This window comes from Pelodiscus sinensis, chromosome 15, assembly GCF_052426305.1.
Source record: "Pelodiscus sinensis isolate ZL-2025 chromosome 15, ASM5242630v1, whole genome shotgun sequence".
NCBI classification, from domain to species: domain Eukaryota; kingdom Metazoa; phylum Chordata; order Testudines; family Trionychidae; genus Pelodiscus; species Pelodiscus sinensis.
This window is the reverse complement of record NC_143066.1, coordinates 12,854,187-12,866,589: the sequence shown is the minus strand read 5'-3', so window position 1 is coordinate 12,866,589 and position 12,403 is coordinate 12,854,187. Positions and strand designations below refer to the sequence as shown.

Genomic DNA, 12,403 nt, shown 5'->3' with positions numbered 1-12,403 from the left:
CATCTCCTACTTAAAAATCTGCAACCATCACAAAAAACTAAACTGGCCCTTCCCTTGGACGAGGCAATCCTCGAGATCGCAGATGACATTTGGCAGTCACCAGCTTCCTCCCAGGCCATTCACAAAAGGGCCAATAAGAAATATTTTGTAACCCCTAAAGGGATCGAAATTTTATTCACCCACCCGCAGCCAAACTCGTTGGTTGTCGACACTGCCCAACAACGAGCAGAGACTCCACAATACAGGAACGCCCCCTCCAATAAAGATGAAAAGCGTTTAGACCTTTTCAAGAGGAAGGTATACTCATCCTCCACACTAACGCTGAGAATGGCAAACTATTCTGCCGTCTCGTCTAATCACAGCTTTGACAATTATTGAAAGTTAGTGACACTCCTGGAGCATCTCCTGGAGGATAAATGCCAACTACTAAAATCAGTGGTACAGGAGAGCTATGTGGCCTCAAGAACGGCCTTACAAATTTCATTAGACATAGCGGACGCAGCAGCTCGCACCACTGCAACATCTGTGGTGATGCGACGCTTCTCCTGTCTCCAGATGGTGGCCATGCCTAAAGAACTTCTGGTAAAAGTGGAGGATCTGCCATTTGATAGGCAAAGTCTCTTCGCAATACAAATCAGGTCCTCCACTCAGGAAAGGACTCTAGGATGACACTTAAAACACTGGGGATGTATACACCACCATATCGCCGAAGGCACTATACCCCTTATTACAGACAGCGAGAATTTTCGTTCACCAACCCCAGATTCCAGCAATATGAACCCCAGCAACGAGGCAAGCCGCACCTGCAGAGACTTCACCCACAATCTAATAGAATGCCTGCTCAACATAACAAGCAGCCAGTTTGACAGGCTAGTCAAGGGACTGAAGACCATCTCACTAACACCTCATGCAGAAGCCAGGAAGCTATTTCACCATTGTTTATGCCCATTCCAGCACAGGTGGTTCTTCATCACTACCAACTGTTGGGTCCGGGAGCTAATAACATCTGGCTACACTATCCCCCTTCTTTTTCTTCCCCTCCCCTCCCGCACTACTCTCCTGCCCCCATCCCTCTTCAGGTACCCATCTCACAACGCGCTCCTGATATAGGAGGTTTCGCGTCTCGTTGACATGGGGCAGTGGAGAGGGTGCCCGAACAATTCCAGAGCAAAGGATTTCATTCCCATTATTTCCTGACCAAGAAGAAATCAGGTGGATGAAGACCTATACTGGACCTTCGGCGCTCAATCAGCATCTCAAAAGGTACAGATTCAAGACGGTGACACTAGCTTACCATCATTCAGGCCCTGAAAACAGGAGATTGGTTTATGTCCCTCAACTTACAGGATGCATACTTTCACATCACAATGTACACTGCACACAGATGTTTCCTCAGATTCGTCATAGGCAACCAGCATATTCAATACAGAGTCCTGCCCTTCAGCCTATCGTCCACACCAAGAGTCTTTTCCAAAAGAATGGCAGTGGTCTCAGCCTATCTTCATCTCCAAGGCATTATGTTATTTTCATATCTGGACGATTGTCTAGTCAAAGCACCCACTTTTCAACAGTTGTTACACCCACATGACAAGAAACCTATTCACTACCCTAGGACTTCTAATCAACGTCCAGAAGTCCTCATTCACACCCCGATAGTCCATCAAGTTCATTGGGGCTCAGTTAGACCCTACAACAGCCAGTGCCTATCTTCCCATAGATCATAGAATCATAGAACCATAGAGATGGAAGAGATCTTAGAAGGCCATCAAGTCCAGCCCCCTGCCCAAGGCCGGATCAATCCCAATTAAATCAACCCAGCCAGGGCTTTGTCAAGCTGAGATTTAAACACCTCTAGGGATGGAGACTCCACGACTTCCATAGGTAACCCATTCCAGTGCTTCACCACCTTCCTAGTGAAAGAGTTTTTCCTAATATCCAACCTGGACCTCTCCCACCGCAACTTGAGACCATTGCTCCTTGTTCTGCCATCTGTCACTATTGAGAACAGCCTTTCTCCATCCTCTTTGGAACCTCCCTTCAGGAAGTTGAAGGCTGTTATCAAATCCCCTCTCCACCCCCCACTCTTGGCTTCTGCAGACTAAACAGAGCCAACTCCCTCAGCCTCTCATCATAGGTCATGTGCTCCAGCCCCCTAATCATTTTGGTTGCTCTCCACTGGACTATCTCCAATGCATCCACATCCTCTTTGCATTTCTTCCTGGCATCCAACTTTCCCACTCCCCTCAGGGTTTTGGTCACCATCCCCCAACAAACCTAGTTTAAAGCCCTCCTCACTACGTTCGCAAGCCTGCCCATGAAGATGCTCCTTCCTTTCTTGGTTAGGTAGATCCCATCTCTTCCTAACAATTCTTGTGCCTGGAACAGAATAGAATCATAGAACAGAACAGAACCAAAGCCCTCTCTACGACACCACCTGCACAACCACACATTTACTTCCTCAATTCGATGATCCCTGCCCAATCCTTTCCCTTCAACAGAGAAGATGGATGAGAACACCACTTGTGCTCCGAATTCTTGGATCTTTCTTCCCAGCGCTGCATAATCCGCAGTAACCCGCTCAGGGTCATTCTTGGCCGTATCATTAGTTCCCACGTGGAGAAGCAGGAAAGGGTAGCAATCTGAAGGTTTGATCAGTTTGGTAAGCCTCTCAGTCACATCCTGAATTCGAGCTCCCAGTAAGCAGCACACATCTTGAGATTCCAGGTCCGGAGAGCAGATGGATGGCCCAGTCCCTCTTAGGAGGGAGTCCCCGACCACCACCACCTGTCGTCTTCTTTTGGAGGCGGGTGGTTGTGGAACACCCATCCCTAGGACTACGCATCCCATGCCTTTCAGTATACGGTGTTCCCTTGTGGTTTCTTCTTTGTGAGGTCTCTCCCAAAGCATTCACCACTGCAGAGCCTGTGGAGAGAGCTTGAAAGCGATTACTTACCTCTATAGCATTGGGGGATTCCCATGCTGGCCTTTTTCCCCTTCTAGAAGTTACATGCTGCCAGTTCTCTTCCTGGTCCCGTACTGCCCCCCTCTGGCTCTTCCGCCTGCCGTGCTCGGAGGATAAATCGCTGCCTTCTGTCGAGGAAGTCTTCAACCCATTCCAGTGCTTAACCATTCTCCTAGTGAAATAGTTTTTCCTAATATCCATCCTGGATCTCTCCCACCGCAGCTTGAGACTGTTGTTCCTTTTTCTGCCATCCATCACTACTGTGAACAGCTTTTCTCCATCTTCTTTAGAACCTCTCTTCAGGAAGTTGAAGGCTGCTATCCAGTCCCCCCTCGCTCTTCGCTTCTGCAGACTAAATAGACCCAACTCCCTCAGCCTCTCCTCATAGAGGCTGCTCCAGCCCCCGAATCATTTTGGTTGCTCTCCACTGGACCCTCTCCAATGCATCCACAACCTTCCTGTAATTGGGGGCCCAGAACTGGACACAGTACTCCAGATGTGGCCTCACCAGAGCCGAGTAAAGAGGAATAATCATATCTTGGCATCGACTGGCAATGCTCCTCTTAATGCAACCTAATATGCCACTAGCCTTCTTGGCTACAAGGGCACACTGTTGAGTCATGTCCACCTTCTCATCCACTATAATCCCCAGGTCCTTTTCTACAGAACTGCTACTTAGCCAGTCGGTCCCCAGCCTGTAACAATGCTTGAGATTCTTCCGTCCCAAGTGCATGACTCTACACTTGTCCTTGTTGAACCTCATCAGATTTTTTGTGGCCCAATCCTCCAATGTGTCTAAGTCACTCTGGACTCTATTCCTGCCCTCCAGCGTATCTACTTCTCCCCCTAGCTTAGTGTCATCCGCAAACTTGCTGAGGGTGCAATCCATACCCTCATCCAGGTCATTAATAAAGATGTTGAACAAAACTGGTCCCATAACTGAACCTTGGGGCACTTCGCTAGAAACCGACCACCATCCTGATATCGAGCCATTGATCACTACCCGCTGGGCCCGACATGCTTGCCAGCTTTCTATCCATCTTACTGTCCATTTATCCAATTCACATTCCCTTAAATTGCTGGCAAGAATATTGTGGGAGACTGTATCAAAAGCTTTGCTAAAGTCAAGGTATATCACATCCACTGACTTCCCCATATCCACAGAGCCAGTTATCTCATCATTGAAGCTAATCAGATTGGTCAGGCACAACTTGCCCTTCATGAGTCCATGATGATTATTATTGATCACCTTCCCCTCTTCTAAGTGCTTTCAAATGGATTTCTTGGTGATCCCCTCCATGATTTTTCCAGGGACTGAGGTAAGACAGACAGGCCTATAGTTCCCTAGATCATCCTTCTTCCCCTTCTTAAAGATGGGCACTACATTTGCCTTTTTCCAATCACCCGGGATCTCTCCTGATCTCCATGACTTTTCAAATATAATGGCCAAAGGCTCTTCAGTGACATTTGCAAACTCCCTCAGTACCCTCAGATGTATTAAGTCTGAACCCATGGATTTGTGTACGTTTAGCTTTTCTAAATAGTTCCTAACCTGTTCTTTCCCCACCAAGGGCTGTCCACCTTCATCCCATATTGCATCACTTAGTGCATTAGTCTGGGAGCTGACCTTGTCGGTGAAGACAGAGGCAAAGAAAGCATTAAGTACTTCAGCTTTCCCCACATCATCTGTCACTAATGGTATGTCTAGACTGCATGGCTCCATCGACGGAGCCATGTAGATGAGTTTACTAGACATAGGAAAATGAAGCGGTGATTTAAATAATCACCGCTTTATTTACATCAAAATGGCCGCTGCGCTGCGCTGATCAACTGTTTGGCGGCACTGTGAGGCAATCTGGACACTCCGCGGTCAATCTCTCTGTTATGCCTTGTGAAATGAGGTTTACCAGAGCTGTTGACAAAGGCTTCCGTTGTCGACTGCGGAGCGTCCAGACTGCCCCGCTGTGCCACCAAATGGCTGATTGGCACAGTGCGGTGGCCATTTTGATGTAAATGAAGCAGAAATTATTTAAATCATGGCTTCATTTTCCTATGTCTAGTAAACTCATCTACATAGCTCCGTCGACAGAGCCACGTAGTCTAGACATATCCTATGTTACCTCCCACATCCATTAGGGGGCCCTACACTCCCTCTGATCACCTTCTTCTTGCTAACATGCCTGTAGAAACCTTTCTTGTTATTCTCCACATCCCTTGTGAGTTGCAATTCCAATTGCGCTTTCGCCTTCCTGATATCTCCCATGCATTCTCAAGCTATACATTTATACCCCTCCCTAGTTATATGTCCAAGTTTCCACTTTTTGTAAGCTCCCTTTTTGTGCTTAAGTTCACCAAGGATTTCCCCAGTAAGCCTATCTGGTCTCCTATCATATTTGCTTCTCTTGCTACGCATTGGAATAGTTTCTTTCTGTGCCTTCCATAAGGCCTTCCATAAGGCTTCTTTAAAATACTGCCAGCTCTCGTGGGCTCCTTCCCCCTTCAAGTTAGCATCCCAGGGGATTCTGCCCATCAGGTCTCTGAGGGAGTCGAAGTCTGCTTTTCTGAAGTCCAAGATGTGTGTTTTACTACTCTTTTCTTCCTTTGGTCAGGATCCTGAAATCTACCATATCATGATCACTGCTTCCCAGGTTGTCACCCACCTCTACTTCCTCTATTAGCTCCTCCCTGTTTGTGAGCAACAGGTCAAGCTGCACACAGCCTCTGGTCGGATCCTGGAGCACGTGTACCAAGAAGTTATCCCCAACATTCTCCAAAAACTTCCTGGATTGTCTGTGTACTGCCATATTGGTTTCCCAACAGATGTCGGGGTGATTAAAGTTCCCCCACGAGAACCAGGGTCTGTGATCTGGAAACTTCTCTCAGTTGTCCGAAGAAAGTCCCATCTACCTCATCCACTTGATTCGGCGGCCTGTTGCGGACACCAACCACCACATCACTGCTGTTGCTTACAGCTCTAAACTTGACCCATAGACTCTCAACATGCTTTTCTCCCTCTATACAGGCAGTCCCCGGGTTACGTACAAGATAGGGACTGTAGGTTTGTTCTTAAGTTGAATTTGTATGTAAGTCGGAACTGGTACATATTGTAGGGGAAACTCTAGCCAAACATTTCTCCAGAGCTCAGTTTTATTCTCCCACACCTCACTTCCCTCAGTCCTTTATTCTCAAGCTGAGGTGTCTGCTGAGAAAAGCCGCTCCACGTCTTCCTGGTCTGCTGGGGGGGGGGGGGGGGGAGGCAGCAGACCAGGAAGACGCGGAGCGCAGCTAGTGCGGGGTTGCCTCACCCCGTTTGTAAGTAGGGATCCGATGTAAGTCGGATCCATGTAACCCGAGGACTGCTTGTATACTGGAATTCTGAGTAATCATAATGCTCTCTGACATATAGTGCAACTCCTTCTCCTTTTCTCCCCTGCCTGTTCTTCCTGAACAGTTTATACCCTTCCATGACAGTCATGCGAGTCATCCCACCAAGTCTCCATTATCCCAATCAAATGGTAGTTCTTTGCCTGAGCCAAGGCCTCCAATTCTTCCTGTTTGTTACCCAGGCTTCTGGCATTGGTGTACAAACACCTTAAGTAACCAGTTGATTGCCCTACCCTCTGCATTCGAATCAGGGGTCCACCTTTGTTGCTTGTTCCTCTTTGCATTTCTTCTGACTTCCTCTTTGCATGTATCTGACTTCACCACTCCTCTCAGGGTTTTGGTCACTATCCCCCAACAAACCTAGTTTAAAGCCCTCCTCAGTAGGTTTGCGAGTCTGCCCACGAAGATGCTCCTTCCTCTCTTGGGTAGGTGGATCCCATCTCTTCCTAACAATCTTTGTGCCCAGAACAGAGTCCCATGGTCGAAGAAACCAAAGCCATCTCTGCGACACCACCTGTGCAACCATGCATTTACTTCCTCAGTTCGACAATCCCTTCCCCGTCTTTTCCCTTCAACAGGGAAGATGAAAACCAAAGCCATCTCTGCGACACCACTTGTGCTCCTAATTCTTTGGTCCTTCTTCCCTACTCTACATAATCTGCAGCAACCTGTTCAAGGTCATTCTTGGCCGTATCATTAGTTCCCACATGGAGAAGCAAGAAGGGGTAGCGATCCGAAGGTTTGATCAGTTTTGTAAGCCTCTCAAGTCACATCCTGAATTGGAGCTCCCGGTAAGCAGCACACCTCTCAAGATTGCAGGTCCGGGCGGCAGATGGATGGCTCAGTCCCTCTGAGGAGGGAGTCCCTGACCACCACCACCTTCTTTTGGCTGTGTTCAACAGGATATGAGACCTAGTCCATACCATATCTGTCAGCCTCAGAGTCGACATACTTACCTGTTTAAGACTCATATGGCGGCAGCCACTTATGTGGTATAACATGCGAGGTTCCGACTCAGATGTCTACAGCATTGGGTAGCCTCAATATACTGACCAAGCAGCCAAAATGTGCACAGAAGGTAACGGTGCCACCAATAGTGCAACAGTCCCTTACATGGTAGACGTCCCACACCAACATGCTTACCAGAGTTCCCTTTCACAAGACGCCACCCGACATACAAATCACGACAGACAACTCTCTTATAGGATGGGGAGCTCATTGTGCAGAAGAACGTGCTCTAGGTCAATGGACGACGATGGAAGTGCTTCAGCACATCAATCTACTGGAATTGAGGGCTGTATTCAGTGCCTACAAAGTGTTTTCACAGAGAATTCGTGGCCATACAGTCCAAGTCCTTACCGACCATACCGCCACAGTCTATTACATCAACCGTCAGGGTGGCGCCAGATCAAAATCCCTCTGTGTGGAAGCCACCAAGCTATGGAACTGGTGCATTCGTCAGCAAGTCAAGATCATCGCCACCTATGTACCCGGCAAGGACAAGACCACTGCCAATGCGCTCAGCAGACGTTTTTTTTCTTCAACACAAGTGGGAACTCGACCAGCGTGTAGCATACTTCTTTTCCAATGCTGGGGATTCCCCACTATGGACTTGTTTGCGACAAACATCAAAACGAAATATCCGAAGTACTGCTCCAGGGCAGGAATTGGACTGAACTTCCTAGGGGACACATTCCTACTTCATTGGGGTCAACAGCTACTCTATGCCTTTCCCCCCAATTCCGCTTCTTCCCAGAGTACTGGAAAAGATAGCCACGGATAAAGCCACAATTATACTTATAGCCCCTTTTTGGCCCAGGCAGACATGGCTCCTTCTTTTAATGCAAATGGCTCTACGCTGACCATATCACTTACCAGAACGTCCAGATCTCTTGACACAGCGGGAGCGATCCATGACACATCCCCAGATCGACTGATTATATCTCACAGCGTGGCTCCTAGCTGGCTCCATCAAGCAGAGAAGACCTGTTCTCAAGAAGTAAAACAGGTATTAATACGTAGCAGACGTGACTCTACACAAAAGACCTTCCTGGCGATGATTTCATTCCTGGTAAAGTGGTAACAGTTTCAGTGCACTGACCATCCCTATCCACCGTATCCTAGATTACGTACTACACCTGCAGTGCTCCAGACTGATGATTTCATCAGTCAGGGTCCACGTCTCGGCCATCTCTGCCTTCAGACAACCCATCGAGGGTTACTCAATATTTGCCCACGTGATAACAAAACGATTTTTAAAGGGTTTCACGAATCTTTACCCTGCGTGCAGGAAACCCCCTTATCTTTGAGACCTACAATTCGTGCTCGATACACTTATGTACCCACCCTTTGAACCTCTGGCCACTTGTGATATTGCCATACTCACCATGAAAGTCGTCTTCTTCCTAGCAATTACATCAGCACAATGCGTAGGGGAACTGGCCGCCCTTTTGGTCATCCCGCCGTATACAGTATTTACCAGTCATGGAGTTGTATTGAGATCCCACCCTAACTTCTTACCAAAAGTCAATTCGGAATTTCATATCAATGAGCCCATAATACTTTCAGCCTTCTATCCCAAACCGCATGCTTCACTGTGCGAAGCCCGATTAAACACCTTGGATGTTCCACAGGGTGCTGGCTTTCTGTTTGGAGAGAACCCGTCTTCTCCAACAATCACAATGTCTATTACTATGCACAAACGGCCGAAACAAAGGCCAGCCTTTATCGTCACAGCGCATCTCCAAATTAATCATAAAACACATCACACACTGCTACTCGATACGCAACAAGCCAATATCTACCTCGCTGCACACACATTCCACGATGGCGATGGGTGCCACTACAGCCTTTCTCAAAGGTGTTCCCTTGCAGGACATCCGATGAGCGGCAACCTGGTCTTCGGACATGACCTTCGCGATAGACGCAGTTGTTCGGGACTTAGCACTGGCTACCACAGTGCTGTCCACAGTTCAGACATCCTAACTCCAAGCCCTCCTTCGAAAGCTAGACAACAGCTCAGTACTCACCTACAGTGGAGCACTCACGGGGACACTACTAAAGAAGAAGAGGAAGTTACCTTGTGCAGTAACAATAGTTGTTCAAGGTGTCCCCATGGGTGCTCCACGACCCGCCCTCCTCCCCGCTCAGAGTCTTTCCTTTACGTCTTTCAGAGTGACTCGATTAGGAGGAACTGGTGGTAGCTGGACAGCGCACACACTCAAAAGCAGTGAGAGAGGCACGCAATGCCTCGTGCATGTGCGGTCCAGCTAAACCACAGCTAAAGAATCTCCAACCTGCAGTGCCAGGACGAGCCCATCACCTACATCTAGACGGGGCCAAATGTCAGAAAACCCTCTTTTTGGAAGCCCCCTCATTCTTTGTGGAACAAGGAATACAGGGGCTACCAAAAGAGCATGTTTGCCAGAAAAATTCCTGCAGTCTAGCCTCACTGGGTTGAGACAGGAGGTGCAGGCTCTGAGGTGGGAATGAGGGATTTAGGTGTGGGAAAGGGTGAGAAGTGCAAGTTCTGGGAGGGAATTTGGATGCAGGAAGAGGCGGAGAAGGGGATGCTGGCTCAGAGAGGGGGGCTCCAGGCTGGGGAGTGTTGGGGTCAGGTGAAGGGTTGGGATGCTGAGCAAGCCACAGGCTTGTGGATGTGAGGATGCAGGGGTTTGGGGTGTATGAGGGGCTCAGGGCAGGGAGGTTGGGAGTATGATGGGCTCAGGACATAAATTTTCAGTGTGTGAATGGTGCAAGTGTGTTGTGACAAAAGACTGAGGATGTAGGGGTGCAGGAGTTTGGGGATGTGAGAGGCTCAGGACAGGGGGGTCCAGTGTATGATAGGCTTAGATTTGGGGTCAGGGTAGGGGGTACAGGAATGTTATGATGCTGTGGCCAGATGAGGGCTTGGCCCCAATTGGGGGCTTGTTGGCCAGGCTTCATTTTTAAATAAAATACTATGTCAAACACAAAAGATTTCAGCATTGTCTTTATTTATGAGAGGGGTGGGGAACCTGTTTTGAATCAGGGGTCACTGACCTACAGAAAAGTCAGTCAGGGCCACACAAATGAGATACAAAAATACAACACCTCAAGCCTGACGAATGTGGCCCCAACTGTGCTGGTGGGGGCAAGGGACAGGATGCTGGGGCAAGGGACAGAGTTCTTGTGGGTGCTGGGACAGGGGACAGGGTTCAAGCAGGTGCCAGGACAGGGGCCTGGGGTAGAGGACATGGTGCTGGGACAGGGTGCCGGTGAGTGCTGGGGCAGGGGACAGGGTGCTGTGGTAAGGTACTTGGCGGGGAGAGGGGACAGGGACCGGTACCTGGGGATCCTGCAGCTACGCGCCAAGGCCCAGGAAATGTGCAGGCTGCTCCCCCGTCCCTCAAACAGCGGTGCGGTACCTGAAACACTGGTCTGTCACGCGCCTGATGCCTTCCTGCATGGGGTGGGAACGGGGGAGTCCCGGGCCACGCTAGCTGGAGCCAGCATGCTGGAGACTTTATTCCCCTGCTGCCTTCCTGTGCGGGGGGCGGTGAGAAGAGCGGGTGTCCCAGACCGCACTAGCCCCAACTGCTTGGTCAGTGTGCGCCTTACTCCTCATGGCAGCGTGTGCTGCCCGAGCAGCTAGAGCTGGTGCTCTGTGGACTTTATTCCCCTGCTGCCTTCCTGTGCGGGGATGAGGTGGAGTCCCAGACCACGCCAGCCCAACTGCTTGGGCAGCGCACGCCTTGCTCCTCCACTCCAGCATGCACTGCCCAAGCTGCTAGAGCCGGTGCAGTCCCGGACCCCCACCCCGTTCCCCATGCACAGGAAGGCAACAGGAGAACAAAGTCCCCAGCACGCGACAGACTGTTTTAGGTACCATACTGGCTGTTGGGAGTGGGGAGGAAGAGCAGCCTGCGCAGTTGCAGAACTCCCCCTCCCACCACGCTGGAAGCCCACACATTGTCCCTGGAGGTAGTATCAGTGCGGCGTTCGTCTTCGGGGGTGAGGGACAGCAAGGGAGGGGCCCGAAAGCCTCACTATCAACTGGTTGGGCCCCCAGGATCGACAGGTTGGTGACCAGGGCCTTAGTTCTTCGCCTTGCAAATGTAGTCCTTGCTATAGTCCTTTAAAATTAAATAGCCTTTTTTATCCCTAAGGATCATGTACCTGGATTTAATAACTTGCTCTATAGATTCTATACCATTGTCACTTTTCCTATGGCTCTACAAATTAAGTCTGTAAAAACTATAGCAAGTTTAGGAACTGCTGCACTTTTCCAAGTGTTGGAAGAAACACTGTCTATCTGTGATTGCATAAAGATGAGACTTTTTAAAAAAAAAAACTGCCCAATTTTTTATGTGCATTTGAAAATCTTCTCTTAAAGCACTATGAATGTAGTACTATCTAGGTCGGCCATTCCAGTTTCATACCAAAGTGAAATTTTGTAAATTTGAATACTGGAAAGGAAATTTGCATTGCATAGAAGTTTACTTTGTGGCAATGGATTATGAAGTGATATTTATGTGTTTTCTTGTATAGTTATAGGGATGGCCCAGGCAATCCTCTTAGACATAATTATGAAGGTACTTTAAGAGATCTCCTGCAGTTCTTCAAACCTAGACAACCTAAAAAACTTTACTATCAGCAGGTATGAGTCCATATTTATACCACTGTGCTTTTGTGCTCTTGTTCCCTTCGCAAAGTATGTCTAAAATGTATCTGTTTTTTCTAGCTTAAAATGAAAATCACTGACTTTGAAAACAGGAGAAGTTTTAAGTGCATATGGCTAAATAACCAATTTAGGGAAGAGGTTAGTACAATTTTCGTTACCAGTTTAGTTACTTGAATTCATTGTAATTTCTTTTCTTGTAAATCTTTGGATAATATTGTGATAATATGTAAGGTTGACATTTATAATATAATGTTTTGACCTTTAACGACTACATTAGCAGCATAAAATTTGTTACATATTTTTAGTAATTGAAATTTAGTCTTTGAAATTTCCATTAAGAAGCAAAGTTGCATCCATTGCTTTCTGGTTAGTGTCCTGAAATAGTTATGTGGCTT

At 48.2% G+C, this 12,403-nt stretch overlaps 1 protein-coding gene and 1 long non-coding RNA gene across 5 annotated transcripts in view; one reads left to right on the top strand and one right to left on the bottom strand.

Annotated features, from left to right (window-relative positions):
• Nucleotides 1-12,403, bottom strand: part of LOC142818580 (uncharacterized) — a 29,055-nt gene that overhangs the window by 1,181 nt on the left and 15,471 nt on the right. The window contains exon 2 of the long non-coding RNA XR_012896114.1: nt 8,222-8,332. This is a non-coding gene — a long non-coding RNA (uncharacterized LOC142818580). The remainder of the gene's footprint in view (nt 1-8,221; nt 8,333-12,403) is intronic.
• Nucleotides 1-12,403, top strand: part of USP7 (ubiquitin specific peptidase 7) — a 217,355-nt gene that overhangs the window by 192,077 nt on the left and 12,875 nt on the right. For all 4 annotated transcript variants that reach the window (XM_075899282.2, XM_006124597.4, XM_025185416.3 and 1 more), the window contains 2 exons: nt 11,876-11,984; nt 12,069-12,146. In XM_075899282.2, the coding sequence (XP_075755397.1) occupies nt 11,876-11,984; nt 12,069-12,146 (187 nt within the window). The remainder of the gene's footprint in view (nt 1-11,875; nt 11,985-12,068; nt 12,147-12,403) is intronic.